The sequence below is a fragment of the Athalia rosae genome, chromosome 1, assembly GCF_917208135.1.
Source record: "Athalia rosae chromosome 1, iyAthRosa1.1, whole genome shotgun sequence".
NCBI classification, from domain to species: Eukaryota; Metazoa; Arthropoda; class Insecta; order Hymenoptera; family Athaliidae; genus Athalia; species Athalia rosae.
In genome coordinates, this window is record NC_064026.1 from 11,087,231 (window position 1) to 11,108,094 (window position 20,864).

General features: G+C 37.3%; 4 protein-coding genes across 12 annotated transcripts; 2 read left to right on the forward strand and 2 right to left on the reverse strand.

The window, feature by feature from the left end:
• Positions 1-651: 651 nt before the first annotated feature.
• LOC105687093 (regucalcin-like) lies at positions 652-3,078 on the forward strand. Of its 2 annotated transcripts, none has more exons than XM_012402462.3 (6): positions 652-973; positions 1,663-1,853; positions 1,941-2,150; positions 2,234-2,446; positions 2,543-2,655; positions 2,716-3,078. In XM_012402462.3, the coding sequence occupies exons 1-6, from the start codon at positions 900-902 to the stop codon at positions 2,947-2,949; spliced, it is 1,035 nt and encodes a 344-aa protein (XP_012257885.2). In that variant the 5' UTR covers positions 652-899; the 3' UTR covers positions 2,950-3,078. The 2 variants fall into 2 exon arrangements, with proteins under 2 accessions (XP_012257885.2, XP_012257886.2); XM_012402463.3 differs by lacking the exon at positions 652-973 and adding an exon at positions 1,391-1,579.
• On the reverse strand, positions 3,025-13,181 carry LOC105687090 (calcineurin-binding protein cabin-1-like). 4 transcript variants are annotated; one of them, XM_048653474.1, is made up of 14 exons: positions 13,063-13,181; positions 12,598-12,971; positions 9,840-12,488; positions 9,599-9,752; positions 9,357-9,504; positions 8,507-9,277; positions 8,023-8,389; positions 7,019-7,918; positions 6,658-6,925; positions 6,324-6,574; positions 6,080-6,243; positions 5,737-6,001; positions 5,501-5,638; positions 3,025-5,420 (listed from the first exon to the last, which is right to left on the reverse strand). In XM_048653474.1, exons 2-14 carry the CDS (start codon positions 12,679-12,681, stop codon positions 3,633-3,635), a joined length of 7,947 nt encoding a protein of 2,648 aa, XP_048509431.1. In that variant the 5' UTR covers positions 12,682-12,971; positions 13,063-13,181; the 3' UTR covers positions 3,025-3,632. The 4 variants fall into 4 exon arrangements, with proteins under 4 accessions (XP_048509431.1, XP_048509432.1, XP_012257883.2 ...); XM_048653475.1 differs by lacking the exon at positions 13,063-13,181 and having other exon boundaries at positions 12,598-12,709; positions 12,797-12,957; XM_012402460.3 differs by lacking the exon at positions 13,063-13,181 and having other exon boundaries at positions 6,324-6,571; positions 12,598-12,953.
• LOC105687095 lies at positions 12,333-15,836 on the forward strand. 4 transcript variants are annotated; one of them, XR_007277935.1, is made up of 4 exons: positions 12,333-12,471; positions 14,382-14,474; positions 14,697-14,785; positions 14,881-15,836. XR_007277935.1 is itself a non-coding variant. In XM_012402467.3 (4 exons), exons 1-4 carry the CDS (start codon positions 13,660-13,662, stop codon positions 14,992-14,994), a joined length of 312 nt encoding a protein of 103 aa, XP_012257890.1. In that variant the 5' UTR covers positions 13,539-13,659; the 3' UTR covers positions 14,995-15,836. The 4 variants fall into 4 exon arrangements, 1 of the variants encoding a protein (XP_012257890.1); XM_012402467.3 differs by lacking the exon at positions 12,333-12,471 and adding an exon at positions 13,539-13,675; XR_007277934.1 differs by lacking the exon at positions 12,333-12,471 and adding an exon at positions 13,957-14,097.
• LOC105687092 (nuclear pore complex protein Nup160 homolog) lies at positions 13,624-20,787 on the reverse strand. 2 transcript variants are annotated; one of them, XM_012402461.3, is made up of 14 exons: positions 20,566-20,787; positions 19,983-20,296; positions 19,811-19,904; positions 19,200-19,732; positions 18,257-19,060; positions 17,731-18,161; positions 17,379-17,600; positions 16,602-17,284; positions 16,172-16,516; positions 15,915-16,097; positions 15,669-15,835; positions 15,348-15,581; positions 15,165-15,268; positions 13,624-14,420 (listed from the first exon to the last, which is right to left on the reverse strand). In XM_012402461.3, the coding sequence occupies exons 1-13, from the start codon at positions 20,645-20,647 to the stop codon at positions 15,176-15,178; spliced, it is 4,185 nt and encodes a 1,394-aa protein (XP_012257884.2). In that variant the 5' UTR covers positions 20,648-20,787; the 3' UTR covers positions 13,624-14,420; positions 15,165-15,175. The 2 variants fall into 2 exon arrangements, with proteins under 2 accessions (XP_012257884.2, XP_048509443.1); XM_048653486.1 differs by lacking the exons at positions 13,624-14,420; positions 15,165-15,268 and having other exon boundaries at positions 15,466-15,606.
• Positions 20,788-20,864: the final 77 nt, after the last annotated feature.

Here is a 20,864-nt window from a genome sequence, read left to right on the forward strand (position 1 = left end):
ACCCCAACGCCAACTTCAAGATAATTCGAAACTCGAAGTAATCGACGTACGCACTACGCTCAACTTCGACATCCGCCGAATTTTGAACGATTGAAAATCACCGATTTTCGAACTATCATTAATGAAAAATTCTAGTAGGGTTTCATTACATTTACAGTTGATACTTTTTCTTTGTGTCCTTCCATTACATTATTGTCACTGTTGGCATTGGTATTATTATTAGAAGGCCGTCGCACTTTATTCTTCAAATATATTAGGTGACTCTTGAAATCGCCAACGTTCTCTCTGTTTGTTAACAAAGTTTGCGCTTCCTAAACATCGGATGAATTATTGAGATTGATGATGAGATTATTTTGTTTTTTCTCATTACAAATAACAGAAATATTAAGATTTTGAAAACCATTGTTGCGAATCTGTACCGTCAAAAATGACGGTATTGTAGGCTTATAGTAAATCGGTTTTTCGTTTTTTGCAAAAGGGTTATCACTGTTATCAAAAGAGCAAAAAAACTACACAAAAAATATTCCAATCATCGCCTCAGTGTCACAAAAGATCGAGGGTCGTAACTGGGGACACAACTTGAAGGCGTTCCTCGCTCGAATAATCGGCGAGTTCGAGTTCGGCGGTTTTTTGTTTAAGCAGGACGAAAGTTAAGTGATTGATGTTCCAATGTCACAAAGTAATCATTGTATGGAAATCATGAATCCTTTATACCTAATAATCTACCTATATATGAGAAACGATCGATCTTTTGCCTTCCTTCACCATCAAACAACTCCTCATCGTGCCCCACTCTCCGCTATAATAAAAAGCCGCGCGTCTGCGATCATCGTTCAGTAGTTTTTTAAACGTCTGAGTACGTGGTAACATTCACATTTTATTGAAATTCGAATTTGAAAATGCGATCCCTAAGCACGTTATTTTTCTGCGCTACTATCCTCTTGTTCGTTGCAGCTGAAGATCTTTACGAATCGTGAGTGAAAGTTGTTACGAATGTTCAATTATCTGACTATAAATCAGATCTATTGCTGTATTCGATATAAGTGTATTACTCATAATATTTTTCGATAAGATTACCGCTAAAATTGACAGATGTATTTCATAATCATAAACGCTATCTGCAGACGTTGTTGTAGTGTCCTTTTTCAACACTTTTAATTTCAGTTACAATGCTGTTTTATCTTTAAGATATTCAAATTTTATATTCATAGACCTTGGTATCTTATTCAAATTTGAAGATTACAAGTGTTTTTTTACTTACTATCTATGCGGAAAAGGATGAATAATTTTTTTGATAATTGTTATTGGTTGCATTATCGGTGGCCTGTAGTGAAAGAAGAATATTAAAACTCTCTAAATTTTATTGTTAGTACGCCTATCCCGAAGGTATAGGAATATCCGATCAAGGCCGTCACCATGCAACAATACGTTGACTTTGTGGAATAATCCAATTCAACTCTTTTACTTTTTCCAAAAACACACAAAACATAAATGTTATTCACGATACTTTATCGTCCAGGATCAGTAGATCCTTATATGTTACCATCGCTGTTGCTGGTATTTGGTATGAAAGAGTATGGTAATTAATTCGCAATTGAATGATTGGAAAATAAAATTTCAAAAGGAGATTGAACGATGCATACCCTTAATTTTTGAGTACAGAAAGCCGAATAATCAAAGCAGTGATCCAAGTATGGCAGGAATTTCCGTACACGCCATCACGGAGCCAGTAGGTCTTGGAGAAGGTCCTCACTGGGACCAGCGTTCGCAAAAATTGTATTTTGTCGATATCCACGCTCAAAAGATCTATGCGCTTCACACCACATCGCAAAAATTAACCAGTGCTTACATAGGTAGTTTGCTGAACATCTTTGCATCACATATTTATTAACGACTGGATTTATCATCAGTTTCATACTGTATATTTTTATTTCCCGCAGCCAACGGTCCGGTTGGATATGTTGTTCCTGTTGATGATTCACCTGACCAATTTATAGCAGGAGCTGGGACAGATCTGTTAACATTTACATGGAATTCTGAAAACAACTCTTCAAATTTACACGTTGATATTCTGGCTAGAGTTGACAAAGATAAATCTCATAATCGTTTCAACGATGCAAAGGTCGATTCACATGGACGATTATGGGCAGGTAATTTTCTGATAATAATTAATCTAAAATGACATTGTTTCAACGATACTTCAAAACTCCTGTTATTATGTTGTCTAAAAAAGGAACCATGGGTCCAGAAGATAAGACCGGTGTTGTTCCAAACCAAGGATCATTATATCTCATAGAGTCCGACCTGGTTCCCAAGAAAGTGCTTTCACTAGTGAGTATTAGTAATGGCTTGGCGTGGAATATCGAGGACAATAAGATGTACTACATTGATTCTCCCACAAGACAAATTGTCTCCTATGACTATGACGCTCATACTGGAAACCTCAGTAAGATTTCATTCATACGTTCCATAATTCATTCAATTATTATATTATGTGACACACAATTCCATGAGAATTAATATACTGTCAATAACTTTTCAGCAAATAAACGAATAGCATTTGATTTACGTACTACTAACATTTCTGGTGAACCTGATGGTATGACCATTGACATCGATGGGAATCTTTGGATAGCGATATTCAATGGAGGAAGCGTAAGTAAATGAATTACTCAGAACATACACTATTTGTAAAATTTGATTACGATCATACAGGTTCTAAATGTCGATCCAGTTGATGGCAGGCTGATTCGACGCATTGCGTTTCCAGCAACTAGAATCACCAGTGCAACCTTCGGTGGACCTCTCTTGGATATTTTATACGTGACCACCTCTAGCTACGGTTTGACCCCAGCAGAGCGGGAATTGCAGCCCAAGGCTGGCTCTGTTTTTTCGGTAACAGGCCTGGGTGTTCGTGGTTTTCTACCAAACTCGTTCGTTCGTTATTGATTGATATCTTCAATTACTTTTCAGAGATATAGTAGTTAAGTTTCACTCTTATTAAAAATTTTGCTTCTGTAATAGTTATAATTATGATTTGTTTATTCCATACAAAATAAAATAAAATTCAACTTATAATCAGGATATAATATTTCTTCCATCTACCTTTTGAACAGGAGAATATTATCACATTGAAATATTTCCAAATCTCCACCTGTTCTTGGCTATAGCCAATGTGGAGAAATAGGTATTTGTTTTTTTAAATTAACTAGTGCAAATTTTAGTTCTGTATAAAATTGATTTTAATTTTTACACTAGGTTATTTATAAATTGATTCTGCATTCTGAAATCACCCGTTCATGAATACGAATGTATGAAATTTGCTACTCTAAGAGGGCTTCTAATTTGCAACCTTGAGCAATAATCTGTAGTGTATAACAAAACTAGATCTATGATACAATAAGAATTCATTACTTTCAATTGTTTAGCTCGGTACGTAAAAGTGATACCAAAATATACAAATAATAATACTTGACAATGCACAATATTTTTTATGGCTGTGCAATTCGATTACCTAGCCATGGAACCTGGAAGCATGATCCAATGAATAATAGATATACGATGTAGCATTCATCCTTACATTTAAATTATTGGCAGTTATTTGTCATACGCTGATATTTGATACAAATAAGCTAATCATCCAGAGTGATAATTTCTACACCATCTTTATTTAATTTTTCCGTTTTCTTAGAAGTACTACTGGAAGTACTTATGGATTTATTCCTACTGAGTTCATAAACAGTCATACTATCGGATATAGGTGGTCGAAGTGGCTCGGTGGTGATAACTTTTTGTTGGGTAACGCTCAGTGAGGAGGGTAAATTAATTCCAAAATCCATACTAGATTTGGGCTGATTTTTGTGCTGTGGGATTATTTCCAAGTGAGAATGTTGCTGAAGTTGTGACAACATGGACATTGCTTCTACAGCGTGTGATTGAGTGAGCTGACTTGATACATCTGATGTTGGTGGTTTTGATTTATTAGATGTCTTTCTATATCCCGAACTTTTTGAACCAGAGGTTTTTGATCCAGCCAATGAAGGCAGTTGGCTGAGTGAAATGCTACTCAATTCCGCTGGTAAGTAGGGAGTTTGAGACAAAGATGAGATATTGGACATACTATTTATCAAACTTTGGTAGCTACTCGGCAATGATGGAAGTTTTTTACTAGTTTTTTGTTTTTTAGGTGGACACGCTAAGTTTGAAGCTGGATGTGGTTGTTGTTGTTGTTGTTGTTGCTTTTTAGATAATAATTTATGTTGTAAGGAAGTGCCTGTCCCTTGAGATGGCAAATTCATAGATATTGGGGGTTTCATTGCCAGAGATGAGGAGATTCCAGAATGTGCCGCCTGAGGTATGCAGGATGGGCTAGTAGAGCTACTACCTTTTAAAACTGGTGAATGAGAAAGTGAACTTTTATGCGCAGGTTGAGGTTCCGTTAATGTTTTCGAAACACGAATTTGTGGAGCACTCATCTGTTTTGGTGGCAAAGATTTAACTTGCTGAATTACTGACGGCTTTAAAAGAGAAACTTGAGCAGTGCACGAATGCACCGAACTTTTAGAAGGCTGTGCAACTTGATTTGATTTAGGAGTATGCACAGACGATGAGTCAGCAGAACTACTTTTAGAGGATTTAGTGGAAGATTTGTGAGTACTGGTTGTATTTACAGGAGTTATTGAGATACTAGGTTTCTCTTTAGTCGTAGTTGCCATGGTTGTCGTTGTGGTCGCTTTAGGAGCAGTTTGATGATAAGTCGGTGTCGAACGAGACATCGAAGATGTCGAATTACTCAAATTCAAAAACTGTTGCATTGTCATACCTCCTAAATTATTAAGATTACTCAAATTTCCTAGGTTTCCTAAACCACCTAAGTTGCCAAGGTTTCCCAAATGGCCAAGATGTCCCAAGCTACTCGTCGTACTGACGTTAGCACCTGAAGTAGTCATTGTAGAGGTATTGCTGATAGGCGGGATACTACCAGAGATTGGATTCAAGCCACCAGCCAAGCTAGTCATTGTACTCAGATTATTCTGATACTGTCTCAGCACTTCTTGATATCCTCCCATTCCGCCTACTTGATTTAAATAATTTAAAGTAGCCAATGTTGTAGGATCGATCATGTTGCCAGTCATGTTAGCTAACATGGCATTTAAAACATTAGGATCCATTAACGGGTTAACAAAGTAAGGATTTAGAAGTCCTGGGTTACCAGGCTGACCAAGATAACTGGCAAAACTACCTTTTGGATTAAATTGGCCAAACATATTTGCATTCTGTTGCATGGCTTGGTGATACTTATTGATATTTGGTGGGCGACCTCTCGGACGACCTGAACTACTCAACGAAGTTTTGTAAGGTTTTCGATTTTGATGAGATTGTGGAGAACTTGGGACAGCTGTAGGCTGAGAAACGATCACCTATAAGAGACAGAAACCAGAACCATTAGCACAAAACAGCGATGTTTTGGAATTGTTTTTTCAGCCAAGAGCACACTCACCGGACTTGAAGTGGTTGCAACAACAGATGCCGCTTGGAGGTTGACACTTGGAGTACTAGTCGTCGATGGAACTTTGTTTACAGCTATTTGCTGCTGACTCCATTTACATGCCGCCTCAAGAACATTACCGTCAATATTCTGTTATACAAAAAAAAAAAAAATTTTATTCAATTGTGTCCAACATTTTTCATCAGAATGCTACATAATGATATTTTATGATTTGATCGAAATCTCACTTTATGTCCGATATAAGTTTTGTAGGTATCCGTCAATAAATCAGCAACGTTTTTCAAATCCATATTTGAGCAATGCTTCTGAACACACTGATATGTTTTGTATATATCAAGAACAACTTGCATCCTGGAATCATTTTTCCGTGCAATGATAGTTTCCGTACCAGTTGGAGGGCCCATTAATGACATTCTTGTACGTAAGGATTGTAAGCATAACGTCATTGCCTGATCAGAAAGTTGTTCCCTTTCAGACTCTCTCAAATATTTCCTGTTAAAATTCAGAACGTTATTTAACGATCGATTTTATCACGCATTACTCAAATTACTTTGAATAAATTTTTCATACTTATCCGTGTCTGGTTTTTTAGACAGCTGTAATCCTAGCTCCATCAACATATCGCTGTCGTTCGTTTCTTTTAGAACTTGCATAAGAAGTGTAGTACACTTGGACATATGTGATGCAAAACTACCGCCTCTATCAACTTCTTCGACAGGAATTCGCCATATGCTCTATGAATATTATTTACTTTATTCTTTCCATCTACAGTAGGAAACGAGAGGTATTTAAAACGGCAGTGAAATAAACTTACGTTAAAGAAATTAGAACCTCTTCTCTCATAAAAAAGGCCTTGAAATGATTTTCCTGGGTAAAATTGGCAGTTGTAAGTTCCAAGCAGTAAATCTTTGCATTTCGTAATATCCTTGGTTTTATTATTAAAGAAGAAATGTGAGAGACGATACAAGGATTTATAGTGTCGCGGAAATCGTAGTACACATTGCTCTAGTCCTGCTAAGCAATAGGCAGTCAAGGTGCCGACTTCTTCGTCGGATAAAAATTCTTCTGAAAACATGGTCATAAATCGGCACAGATTTTACAGGAGAACTCACCATTTTTAGAATAAGTATATTGCGAAAATGTTTCACCTTTTTGTTCGATACTTTTCTTTTTCTTTTCTACATCGCTTTCAGATTCACTATCACTATCGCTGGACGAGTCACTGTCAGAACTATCATCACTGCTACTTGATTCATCGCTGCTGCTCGAACTTGAGTTGTTCGTTTCAGTTGTTGTTGTAGTTTGAGTTGTGGTGGTACTTTCCTGCGACCCCCTCCTACTTAAAGCTACATCCTCCTTAACTATTTCAACGGGCGCTTTTTTTTTCTCTTCTGGTCTCACCTTGGTTTCTTTACTCTATTGAATGTATAACAAGTTGGTATGATTATTGAATGACAGACAGTCTTACAAATTATTTCCGGACTAGTATCAAATGTGATAGACACATACTGAAAAGTCTTCATTTTGTAGCCACCTTCCTTCAGACTTCCTAGTATCCTCATCATCAGGAGATGATTGCTGCGTTTCATCTTGACTAATCTCCATTGCTTGCTTCATGAGGACATCCATTAAATCTTGAATATTTTCTTCCTTGACAACAGTGTCTATATTTGCACCCGTCACTTTTGAAAAATCTGCGACATTATTTTTGAGGTCTTCAAATTTCGTTCTTGTTGAATCCTTTTCACTTCCAAATTTTTTGTCTTTTTCGGGTTTCAAGTCCTCGTTTTCATCGCTTGAGGTCAACGTCACTATTTCGTCATCCAATATCTCTTTGGAATTTGACATTTCACATACTTTTGTTATTAAATCATCTATGAGAGCCACTACATCTTGCATTAGTTGTAAGTGTGAGACGTTATTTAATTTCACTCTTTCCGTGCAATCGCTCACATCCTCTGCGGGACGTTTGCGAGCTTCCATTCTTACCTGCTCATGGGGTCTAACAAGATCTACTTTATCCCTCGATTTATCAATAATCTCAATTTCTTCGATACTATTTGACCGCTGTTCTATCATTGTAACGTTTTTGATGGATTCTACTATCTTTACGGGAACCCTGGAACCGTTTTTGCCGTCAGAATCCGACCCATCTTTGTCTCTTTTCGCCAGGTCACTTTTTGACTGATACCTCATGAAAGGACTATTTGCACAATTTTTCAGGTATTGTTGAAACAACAAACCCAGGGATTTTTTCAAAGGTTTTCCCTCATGCTGTTCAAGATATTTCAAAATGCTCGCATGTATTCTGTAGTATACTTCCAACGCTTCGACGGCAAGGTTTTCGGGATTTTTGTGAATGATTTTCGGAGGATATCTCGCGTAATTTTCATATAAAAATATACTGGCCTAAAATAATCAACAACCGCAACTTCAATAAAGGTTGACTCTACAGTTTGAGGAATTAAATTTTCATTAAATTCATCTTTCGAGGTATGGATTTAGCTACTGACCTTGTGATAATGTTCCAAAAATACGGGCGGATCTTCGTTTTTCTTTTCAGCAATTTTACCCAGGATATAATGAGTCAACCACCTGTCGTCTTGTAGTCCAGCCAATTCATTCAACAATCTATTTGCCGACGAGAAACAATGCGCTGCCAGATCCAGCATTGTATCTTTTCTTGTTTCTAATACCTCAAACTTCTCCATACTCAATTTATGAGCTTCTTGCTTGAGCACTCGAGAACAAAAAGAGTGTACCATGTACACGAAATTTCCATATTCTATCCAAATGAACGAGTGTCTTGGATCCAATTCGCTTGCTCGTTGATAGCTATACTGAGCGATTTTGGCTTGATCCAAAAAAATGTTTTCATTCCTGACAAATTATAAGTACGAGGATGAAAATTCTGTCTCAAAATGACATATACATTCACATTAAATAGACATTCAAACTAGTTAAAGGCAAGTAAATTTAGGGAATAAATTTACTCACTTCAGAGTCTGGCAGCTATTTAATCTCATCTCAAGCTGTGTACCAGTGGCCATTGCAAGACCAGCCCAAGAGTTGAATCTCACTGGATGTAAGCATAGGTCCAATAAATAATGTCGAACTCCTTGTGACCAGTCGCTAGATTTGAAATAATAATCGCCCAGTAGATAATAAATCGAAGAGATCTGATAGGGCAGAGCTTTTTTTACGTTTGGCATTTTATCCTTGTCTTTCTTTATGTATGCCATCATATCATTGGATACTAGAGCTGGATCGCTCTCTTGTGGGACTAGACGTATAATTCGTTTGAATAAACTCTCCATTTCCGAGGTAATTGACTGTGCTTTATAATCGTCTATTGTAGGCAACTTATCGAGTTTATAAAAATCATATAACTGTTGTGCCGCTTCCCAAGTCAATTTCATTTGCGGTACGCCGTGTTCTTCCAGATATTTTGCTTTAGCTTTGTTCGTTTTACTAGGATGTGCATATAAGCAATAAAGCACCTGCTCCACATATTTTATTAGCTTATCTTTAACAGGAGCCAATTGAGGCGATTTCAACTTCGGTATGGTGATATTCATTGTGAAAAGCAACAGCTTGGCTTCGTTTATACAACACCAAGATCGTCGGCCAAGAAATTCGTGTGCTGTGAAAAGCAGCATCAACGAAGCTGGAATATCATCTTTTTCCTCTTCTGAATCTGAGTTGTTGGAAGCGTGTATTTTATTTTTTGCTGGCGAGTCTGATTTGGCTCGTTCTTTATCTTCTTCACTAAAACAGAAATAAAAATTCATTGAGATTTTCGATGAATAATAAAATGATAGCTACTCTTTCTTAATTGCCAACTCACTGCTGCAAAATATGGTGTAACAAGATCCATGGCAAGACAGTTTCCAGGGGCATTTCTATTGCATTCTCCGGGACGTCCAGTTGATAACATACGATGTGTACCAAATTTTGAACCAGTCTCGTCAGGCGTGAAGCAGGCAAATAACGTACTAGGAAGAAGAAATGAAAATACCAATAAAGCAAAACTTTTCAGCCTAACGAACAAATTCAGAATTAAGTAAGTTAAAATTTCGTTGCACTTACCAACAAAGGTACTAACTTGTGTCACGCAAACTTCCAGTTTCTCAAGAGAATTTAAGATTGAAGTCGTCCATTTTTTTTGTTCCACTTTATCGGCAGCATTCAAGTAATTGTGCCATGCCTCGTGGAGACATGCTTCTGACCAAACATAACAATCCTGCCAATCAAAATATTCAGATAACTCTTTTCTCTTGGGACGAGGGAAACTGAAAAACGCAAATGATCATATCATCTGTATCCATACCTCATATTGTTCCAGATGCCACAAGCTGTTCAACAGCATTGAAAGTTGTTCGGTTCGTTCAATTATTACTTCGCCATGGGATACTAATTTGTTACGTTGCTTTGCAAAATTAAAAGTGTCCTGCAGTATACTAGCCAATTCAGAGTATTTTTTTTCATCGTGCAGGTACTGAATTTCTCCAAGTTTTTTACCCCTTTGAACTGAAGTCAGCATTTTCTCAACAACCTTGACGCTGATGTATGAATTATGCTTACAGTTTGGAAGTCGTAAGAACATATTGTTGCCTTTGCCTTGTAATTCCTTCAAGTGACACAGCAATGTTTCCAAGCTTTCAATAACGATTTCTGTGTCACCTTGACAGAGGAACAAATTAGCTTTTAACCATAGAACTCTAAAGAAGAATAGCACGTACTGTTCATTGAACAAGTCGTCTCGAACGCTGGTAAATATTATTTGACCCAACTCTTCGGATGGTAGCCCAGTACCCATTTTGTCAACCGTTGAGTTGGGTAACTTGTCTGGTTTATTATTCAGCCATCTGTCTGTGTGCAATTCGCCATACAGCAGGGTCATTTCAGCATCCAATTTCAGGATGTTATCATCTGCATCATCCATAAAAGGTGAAGGATGTGGAATATGTTCCCGAGTGAAAACATAACTCTGCATATATACTTCAGCTAATCCCTTAGGCCACACATGATTCCATTTAGTGCATAAAAATTCAGTAAATTTAGCAATGATGATCATTAAGTTACTTTTTTCACTGTGTTCATTGATAAAACTTGCCACATCTAGTTTTTCTGGGTCTGTGCCAAAATATAATTCTTGGTTTTCATTCAATGCAGGACTGCCAGGCTTGGAGCTTTCTGAACTTTTAGAACCTTCAGTTGTGTTACTTCCATTTTCTCGAGCGGCAAAAAGTCTGTACAAATCCATGGTGTCCATTGAATCTTCCATAGATTTTAGTGGATTCTCTTTTCTGAGTCGCACTGTATCTGGTAACAAATCACTCGGGAAAATTCTTCTTAGCGCTTCTTCTAACTGTACATCATCACGTTCTGCTTCTCTTCGATTGGAACTCCTTACTCTCGCAGATCTTCTCATACTTCCACTGCTCCAAGCCCATTGCTCTAAAAAACATAGCGAACTTCTTCTTCGTTTCTTTACTTTTCTTCCTTCTTCTTTGCCATCAAGTTTATCACTGGATTTATCATCAGTTTTTGCTGATTTGTCATAAGATTTATCATTCGATTTGTCACCCACTATAGAATCCACTTTGTGAATAGATTTACCATCTGATTTTTCATTCAACACATCTTTTTCGCTTGATTTTTCCTCTGAACTTAGTAATGGTTCTCTGCATTTTTCAGTCAATAATCGTTCTGTCTTTTTTGCAATGATAGGATCATCCAAATGAATATCTTCTGCATCTAATAATCTCAGTGGGTCCTCATCTTCTATTATTTGTACATCGCTAGATGTTGACTTTCTTTCGTCATCCAGGTCGACATCCATATCGGTATCAGCATTATTATCTTTTGAGTCCGAAATCGGAGTACCATTTTTACTATCAAAGTTATCAGCTTCATTTTTAGCATCTGCATTATAATTTTGGGTATCATTGTCATTTTCCAACATCTGTGCTTCATTCTTGTTCTCCGAGGATGAACTCACACTTTTATCTTCAAAAATCTGATTGAGCGTTTCCTCGATCCTCACTGAATTAGCTGCACTTGGAAAGTTTTGATGTTTATCATTTTCTACAAGTTCCACATCCATGTAATTTTCATCTTCAACATTACTACTCTCCTCTTTCATGCTGTCACCTTCTTGATAAACATTGATCTTGATGTGGCTCACAAAATTATAATTATTATCTGTTATATACTTATGCATGCTTATTAAGCTCTCTCCCAGACTCAACCATGTGAATTCTACCACAGGTTTATTTAAAATCAAATCTGGTAACGGTTTGAGGCTGAACTCAGGTCGACAAGCCTCAGCCCACTTTTCTGCCAGATCTTTAGCCTCAGCCAAAAATTTATCGCCGATAACATGATCGTAATCTGTATCTACAGGTGGATCTAATTCCCAATCGCTGTTATAGACCTTATAGCATTCTTCGAAGCTAGGAATATTTTTAAATATTTTATCTCTAAAAGCCAAACCTTTTATATAACTAGGATCATGTTCTAAAGCGATTGAAATATACATTAAACAGGTCATGTAATCTGGAACTGCATATAAAACTGTGATAATACTATCCAAGCAGGGCCAATGATTTGGGTTACATTTCAACCCATACTTAAATGAGGAACAAGCTAATTCAAGGTTGTAAGTTTTCATGGCAAGTGTTCCCAGCCTATACCAAAGCATAACATCTGAATCGTCGAGATTGGTTGCTTCCCAATAATTGTCGATCGCATCTTCATAATTTTCCAGTTGAGCCTGAATTGCTCCGATATTTTTAAAACACGAATACTTCAAGGAGAGCATTGGCCTGGGCCTTCCGTCGGGAACTTCTGGCTTCTCAACTTGATCTAGCAACTCAGTTTCAAGGAGATCTTTCAAAAGTGTCAAGGCATCCTCTTTTTTATTCCGTCGTAATAATTCTAAGGCCTTATTGTACTCCGTAAGTGCTATTTGTTCCTATCGAAGATTTTGACAGTTAAATTGTTTAGATTTGAAAAACAAGTTATGTTAGGTCGGGATTGAGAGGTTATATAGTTCAAATCGACTAAATATTATCATGTTCTACCTGAGCTTCCTTAGTAATTGTTGGTACATCTTCATCTTCGCTTTCCTCGCTCGAATCCTCGTTCAAAGCAGAGATTTTTATCATTTTAGATTAACAATCACTACCCACCTTCCTGAAAATTTTTTCGACAGCATAAACAAATCACCGGGTAAATCATGCGGGTGGGAAGAGCGTACTATATTTCTTTTAAAGCCCCTACAAAATTCTGATTGGTGGATGCCCAGATATTCTAGATCCAAGAATTATCTCAACATTGCTCAAACTACTGTCAACCATCACACTGCATTTACATCACATGCATCGGTAAAGTTCGGCAGAAGAATTGTCGATGGCAAAAAGTCCGATTGTCTTCAAATTATACCGAGAGAAAAAATCTGTGTAAAGATTCACTTACAATTATTGTCATAATAAATGCAATTCATCATTTTCAGGATCTATTTATGAACTATGATTTGCTCTTTTTACGTTTAATTGATGTCTCTATTACAAACATGTAGCAGTAAGCCATCACCGAATTCTCCGTTACTCATTGTCAGGTTGATTTGCTCGCAGAACAGCCTTTGTAGATGTAAAAATACTTTTGTCAAGCACATAAGTATGTCTTAAATATATGCAGATAGCAATTAGGCTTGTTCTATCTTCACTCAAACCAGTAGCTGATCACTGTGATCAGTTACTGCATACATAGTAATAAGACAACGGTATGCAACGTTGCAGAATGTTGCAATGTGATAACGATATACAATAATGTTGATTGTTCTTGATCTCGTCTTCTACCCAGATAATTATTTTATAATTATCTGCATGGAGCAATAATCTGAAAAAAGCAGGAACCTTTGACTCTATTTATCTTGCCAAAGTGGAAAACAGAATAAACGATATCAAGAAATGTCTTTTGCATAGAGAAAAAACACTATTGTCTGCTCTCATACCGTTCGTGAGTCAGATAATTAATGCAAAATTAAACTGGGTACAGAATATTTGTTTACCAGAGCACTTACTTTGTGCTAAGAAGTTATTTCAGAGTTGATAGAAAAAAGATTTATTTAAAAACCACGGAAAATGTACATTTTATGGGGTAAGATAACACGCTTCAGCAGTTATACCTAGAGATTGAATGAAATCTACATAATTGTGATGAAATCTTCGAATCTTCAGCTTGATGTTGCATAACAAAGTTGACAACAGACTACGTTCAAGTTGCAAGTTCAGTTGATATGGAGCAACTATTCTTGACTCAAGATACCCTCAGCGCATTTTATGCGTAATTGAGTCAAACTATGAATCATAAAACATCCAATTCAATGAAACTATTAATACATTTTTCCAACTATGAAAAATGGCTTATAGTTTTCAATTCAGAATTTTTCACGACACAATACCAATAGGAATAAATCGAGCACAGTGGATAATAATATTGAAAACAGAGAACGAACGATTTCTGATTGTATAAACAAATCTGTCTAGCGTCCAACAAATAAATAACCACATTTAATTCAAGTGAGAATGTCAAAAATATCGGACATAATTTACACACAAGAGAATAAAAAAAATAAACCTTTGTGACTATTGTACAAAAAAATCTAACTACTACTCTCAGTGTTAGTAGTAATTGATTATTTCAAATACCTGGATAATAATAAATAAAAAATTTTCTTTATGCTTACTGGCATTGTGTAAACGACAGTTATTAAGAGGCTCAATCTGAATTCAATCTCTGTTCAGCGCAAGTAATGCTTATTGACTTTATAAAAAATATTAAATTTCATATGATTTGTTGACAGGCGAACTATACACTCCGAGGCAGCAAATCCCACATCGTTCTGTAATTATAACAAACCACACTGTCACAAGACATGGTAGTGTATTTGGATATGGTGCGTACAATAATAACTGGTATCAAAAAGGTTTATTAGTTAAAACCCTAGATTTCTCAAAAAATAAGCTAATCTTAGGCGATAATAGCGCTGCCCAGAAATGACGAATCGCGAATTTTTAAATGGCCAACAGACTATTTCAGCATATTCTGGCCTAACTGATCACATCTAAGAGTCGCAGAGCATGACACTGACTAACTTGTTTTTACTTTACATCCGCAGATGATGGATTAAGAGAGCATTATCAGGCTGCATCTTTTCTCCTACCACTAAGTTCGATCTGTGTGCTTGGTGCCGTGGTTTTGTTAATGGTAAGAATAATTGCGCTTTCTTGATTATGATCAATTTTGTGATGAACAATAAGGAAATACCAATACCAATACGAATTGAATAATATTATTTCTAGGTATTATTCAAAAGATGTCCACACGTGATCGCTGGACTCGTAATCGGGCTTTTAGGTTCTATCATTTTATTCATAATTTACATGTCAATTAATAACGCACCCATTTATACTTGACTCGACACATGAAATTTTACAAAATTTACCTATTTAGCTTTTGAAAAGCTTAACAGAAGAAATACTGTAAATAAATGTTTCGACATTGATGCGCAAAGCAAAATCTACAATTCTTGTAGCAATTGTAAATCTGGATAACTGATGTGCTGGAAACATTCAAATATACTCACAATTCACACACTCAGCTGCACAGTTTCATCGAAATCATGTCCTCTGAGACTCGTACAACCATTTCGACGTAATAATCCAACATTTCTTTGAGTTCTTCATAGCTCTGAAGGAAGAAGAAAGCGATTATTTTCAAAATTCTTTTATGCATCTTCGAAGTTGAAGTTCATGTATTGAAAGTTTACCTCTATATACTTCTCATCCGTTTTACTGGCATGCTCAAGTTCTAATAACAGGAGTTCTAACGTATTTAAAGGCAGCCACGTGGCAGGCGCTGTAGCTACCAGCGATGTTTCTAGGCCAAAATATTCTTTTCCTCTTCCCATAACAGCTCCAATGTATTCCAAAGCTAAAACATTTGCCTCTAACAGGCGTCCAGCATTTAAAATAAGTCGCAGAAGTTCGGCGGGATCACGTTTCTGAAATTACAATCGTTTGCAAAATCTACGCCAAACTATATTGTAATAACGCTATCCTAGTGAAAAGTACTGCATATGGAAACTCACTTTGTAGGAGGACATTAACCACTGCGGAAGAAAAGCGCCATGATGTAATAGCTTTCTAGCAACCGCTTTGTGCAATTCACTGCCAACTTTTTTCTCATGTTTTAATATGAGATGTTCCAACAGTTTCCAAGCAATATTCGTCACGTTTGAATCTGATACGCCTTCATCTGCATGACGTAAATATATTTGAGACTCGATTCTCTTGATGTTATCATAACAGTAATAAGAGCGTAAATGTTTGCTCACCAAAAATGTCATTGTGAATCAGCCAATCCCAAGCATTTGGGTCTTCAAGTTGAGTTAGCCTTACACATTGCGAGGTCAGAGTTTCTAGCACAGAATTTTTTGGTATATTGAATCGATCACACAAGTGTAATGCGGTCGTATATAATCCAGCATTGGATAAAATGGCAACGAGTTCGGATGGTCCTGTAAGATAAATAAATACAATCAATTTCACATCACACATCATGCACATAAGCCTCATATCCAAGCCTACTCACCAGCCTTTGCAATTGTCTGTAATTCCGGAGTCAACTTTGCAAGTTTTAACCTCGCCACAACGATATAATATTCATTTTGAATGTCTTTTAATTCCAAGACTTCAACTTGTTTTTTCACTTTATAATGCAGAACTTCTCTACCATCTATACTTCGTTTCTTTATTGGATTACTTTCACCTGATTGTGTTTGATCGGCTACCGGCCGCACGATCCACCTATATTTCTCATTTACAAGATGTAGAGCGTTGATACAAGCCAATAAACAACGAGACTGTTTGAGTATTATCGTAGGTGAATGAGACTCTTGTCCAAGCCTCATGCCTTGTTCGTACATTACTGAAGCAGCTAAAAAAGAAGTAGGTTGAACACAAGATGAGCGATACTCACAATGGTAAGGATGCTCTTTGCAAGTAAACACAAAGTATCTCACCTTTCCTTACATTTCCCTTGTTTATATGAAAACTATAAAGAAAGTTGTAGTAATTATTTTCCAAAAGATCCATACTCCTGGCTCTTCCTTCGACGATTCTTTCTAGGTCCTCGTACATCTCAACGTATGGGAAGGTCACTAGTTCAAGTAATTTTTTTCTGTCGAACAAAGTCGCAACTAACTGTCTCAGGCAGTCGACTCTTCTAGGTGGGTCCGGATTTGAGTTGAGCCAGTGATAGGCTTCTTTGTGATGGCCTAAATTTAAATGTTGCCGAAATACGATCGAATGAAGGGTTGGCAAGTTTGGATCGTCATCGTCGGCAACTGTGATTGCAGTTTCTGCTAAATCTATTATGCAGTCTGCTGCGCTATGTTGTTCGAATAACCGAATCACTTTCAAATAGTAATGAACAAGAGTGCTGCTCTCAGACGTTGGACATGAATCAAGTAAAGTGCCAACTAAGAATGGATCCGTCAATATGCCGTTAGAAGCTCGGAGAAATTGATCACAAGCTTTGTGCGTTTCACCCATTTCCAGCAAAGATATTGCTAATATGAATTTTCGTGATGCGCTGTTCCACTCGCACCAGGTACTTAAAAGTCGAACGTATTCTTGAACAAGCAAGTGCTGACAGCTGGATAGCAGCCACTCTGGGAATATAAAATTCCCTGAAATTGGCCACCTATTTAAGTCAGTCAAGGCAAAATTCATTACCTCCATTTCATAAATTTCCATGGGTTTTCATAAATTTAAAAATTCATAGTCTTAAAGGATACACGAATTGAGCCATGAGCGTAACGTGTGTCAGCATACTTTCATGCCAAGGCATGACCCCATAAGTGTCAGTGATTGTATGTGCCATCAAAGAATGCGCATGTTTTGCCCCTCCGCTATGTATAAACAACTCTAGTACGGATAATGATCTCTGTTGTTTCTGTAGAATGTTAACTCTAGTGTCTGATAGCTTAAGGAGGCTCAAATGCTGCATACTAGTCTCCCTAAAAAGAAGTTAGAAATTAAAACATTGCTGCTAATATTAACTAATAAATCACATTAACATACACTGGTTAAAATATTTATGTGAAAAAAATATAATTTACTCTAATACGCGCACACTTTGGAACTTACAACAACGTCTGCGAGGGCGTAGAACTGGCGGTGGATTCGCAGATCCATATAACGGCATAGTAGGCTTGCGTTAAAACGACTGTTCTCGGTGCCAATGAAGATCCTATAGAGTGTAACGATCTAGAATCGAAGGCTTCGGGACGAGCCAATACCAGTTGTTGAAGAATTAACAAATTTCTACAGATAGAAAATCTGAGGAGTGTAATTTGTGAGACACTTTCGGTTATTGTGGATATTCCTAATTGGCTACTAAATAGATGGCTAACATTAAGGAGAATCCGCGAAGCTTCTTGTACCTCGTCAACCTGCAGTTTACTTGGTTGACCAAGGTCATAAGTCAACGCCTCTACAAGCATAGCCATTGCTTTTGAGATATCCCTGATGCTCTCGAGTTTGCGATGCAATTCTGATTGGAAATCATAATCCGATAACTGTGAAGGAGTCAAAATTCAGAATTATTATCGTCCGGCAACTGAGGGTTAAACTACTTTGGAGGTTTCGAAACTCATACAGTGAAATTACTCACAGGATTATCAGTTTCCAATATTTGCCTTGATAAAAGCTCTTCGATGATGACGTCCGGACTCTTGAGGTGATAGAGTTCCCGTTCAATTCCATTCTTGAGATCTTCGCTCAATTGATTTTCCAGCAGAACTAATGCAGACATCAAAGTTATCAAATCCTGACAAGTATCTTCATCTTGCGACAAGATTGGCGTTGTTCGAAATCGTTGGACATATGAATTCTCATTACACAACATCAAATGTTCCAAAGCCTCCATTGGTCGGAGCAACGAAAAAGCAGATTTTTTCAGTAGAACCGCTCCATAGACATTTGGTAGTAATAATAAGCCGACAGGTCGAGTTCCGTTGGCATGGTATTGAATCACACATGAATAGAATTTGGACCAACAGCGATTAGCAATTTCTAGATAATCCTCATCCGAAAGCTCATAATCCATAACTTCAGCTTGGATTTCGGCCTCAACTGCCATGCAAACACGCTCTTTTAATACGGCAGGGGATAATTTCATGTCCGCCAGAAGATTCGTACGTCGATAGATACTTAAGGCTCGAGTAATGTCAGCCAATGGAAATTGACCGGGGTGAAAAATGTACTCGATATAAGCTTGTCTAGGATCTGTTCCAGGATCACTGATAATGTAATCCCTCTCTGGTGGTTGTACCAATACTGCAGTTTCCCACTCCGAATTTACTTGTGCACCATTTAATGGTAATCTTGCATGTGTTACAGCCACTGCATCCATATCGGTCGTACGCCACACTGCCCACAGTCTGGTTGTTGTAAAAGAGAAGTCTACCAGATGTTGCTTTGGAAATAAAGATCGGAATTATCAATACCAGAAGGCTAAAATGTAATGAGAGACAGCAGGATCAACTTATCACTGTATCTCCGATTTTTTTTTTTTCGTCTCATTCAATGAAAATGAATATCAGATGTTGACTTACATCTGGTGCAAATAATGTACACATCCTGACAAATTTGAACAACCCAGCATCCTGCACTGGCTTTAAAATGCTGAATTCGCACCCACTTCCAAATTTCAAGTAGGTTCCGAGATAAAGTTCGTTGTCGGTAGACCCGAGCACCTTTCTTAGCATATGCCCTTGTATGCCTTGTGATGGAACTCGACTGTCAATTGCAATATCTGCAACTGCAACGCATTGAGCCTTGCTACATGCCCACATTCTGAGATTACCTTCACGGCATAAAGCAAACAGATATGTTTCATGGCCATATGAATGTAACACGAGCGACATTGGCACTTGGCCCTCTGAAGTTCGGCCGCGAAATGCAGTCGCGATACCCGAGAGAAACCGAGGAACAATTGAGTCTTGTTTCAATTCACTCGTGTGCACAAGACCAGTCACCGTATCCAAACGTATCAATAAAATGCTACCAGTATTATGAGCAAGTGCAAATAATGCTTCTTCTTGAGGTAACGTGAGCCATGAGGCTGCTGCATGTGGCACTGGTGTATCTACAACAAAATAAAAATAAATTCGTAACAGCAATTGGACGTCTTACAGTGTGAGTGTGGTATGATCTATGAACTCACTTGTGGTTCCGATATTAGTATTATAATGGAATGCTGATGCGTCGTTCAGGATTGATTGAATGCTAAGATCTGGATGAGAGCCTAGTACATGTTCCTGTGATAAATATTCTCATTAAATTTCAAGTTTCAGAGGGATAAAAACATCAATAATTGTTCTTTTTTCTTCTTTTACCTGTTTATGAATTTTATCTGGATGAGGAAAAGTGAGTTTGTGAACACTTGATACAGTGACAACCAATATCACGACGGAATTCACAGTTTCATGAATTGAAATACCATCCAATATTGGCATATCTGTGAACTTGTATCTGACTTTACAATTAACAAGATTAACATCCAAACTATGTTCCACAAGCTCGAGAACATCGTGAAAAATACGCCAATAAATAAAACGATTCCGTGTCGAATGTTTGGTGCTATCTTTGTATGAATACCCCCCTGCTCTTTCGGGGACCTTGATATCTTGCAAAGTACTCTGACTTCCACCTGCAACAGATAACATACTATTTCAATTATCTGCAGTAATAATGAATTGTCTGGACAGATCGTGTAACTTATTCGAAGCAAAACAACATTTCTGGAAAGCATGGGTATGCTGTTACCGTTTTATTTGAAATATACAAGATATTTATTTTAGCTTAGTACGTAATTCTATCGAAGCGTATATTATGAGTGAAGCAGTTCGAACAACAATCAAAGAAGTTTTAACAACAATGCGCAAGAAAACATCGGACGAGTAGGTTATGTCTTCTCACCGATGTTAAGGACGATTTTCTTCCACTTTTCTGGCAATGTTTGGTCGGGTATAACTTCCCTGTAACCCAAAGGAAACTCCATTTTACCAAGCACAATAATTTCTGTCAAAATAATAACCGCATCAGAATCTAATATTAAATAAGTTTAACACATGACTACTGCCGCAAAGAACGCGCTAAGTGATTTGAAGCTTTGAAGGTACTTGAGGTTAACGACGACGCTTTTGGTTAATAAAAATTCCACGGGAGCCGTTATTTCGCTGTCTGCTGAAAGCAGCCATCTTCCGTTACCATGGAAA

Bases quoted from the DNA above. Each gene is read 5' to 3' on its own strand.
- LOC105687093 (XM_012402462.3), top strand. From the start codon at position 900: ATGCGATCCCTAAGCACGTTATTTTTCTGCGCTACTATCCTCTTGTTC. The intron at 974-1,662 runs GTGAGTGAAAGT...TTTTGAGTACAG, and splicing joins GCTGAAGATCTTTACGAATC to AAAGCCGAATAATCAAAGCA. The intron at 2,151-2,233 runs GTAATTTTCTGA...TGTCTAAAAAAG, and splicing joins ACATGGACGATTATGGGCAG to GAACCATGGGTCCAGAAGAT.
- LOC105687090 (XM_048653474.1), bottom strand. From the start codon at position 12,681: ATGATAAAAATCTCTGCTTTGAACGAGGATTCGAGCGAGGAAAGCGAA. The intron at 8,390-8,506 runs GTGAGTAAATTT...ATAATTTGTCAG, and splicing joins AATAGCTGCCAGACTCTGAA to GAATGAAAACATTTTTTTGG. The intron at 5,639-5,736 runs GTGAGATTTCGA...TTTGTATAACAG, and splicing joins AAACTTATATCGGACATAAA to AATATTGACGGTAATGTTCT.
- LOC105687095 (XM_012402467.3), top strand. The intron at 14,475-14,696 runs GTGCGTACAATA...TTACATCCGCAG, and splicing joins TGGTAGTGTATTTGGATATG to ATGATGGATTAAGAGAGCAT. The intron at 14,786-14,880 runs GTAAGAATAATT...TATTATTTCTAG, and splicing joins GTGCCGTGGTTTTGTTAATG to GTATTATTCAAAAGATGTCC.
- LOC105687092 (XM_012402461.3), bottom strand. From the start codon at position 20,647: ATGGAGTTTCCTTTGGGTTACAGGGAAGTTATACCCGACCAAACATTG. The intron at 18,162-18,256 runs GTGAGTAATTTC...ACTCCTTCACAG, and splicing joins TATTGGAAACTGATAATCCT to TTATCGGATTATGATTTCCA. The intron at 15,269-15,347 runs GTAAACTTTCAA...TTCTTCCTTCAG, and splicing joins CGGATGAGAAGTATATAGAG to AGCTATGAAGAACTCAAAGA.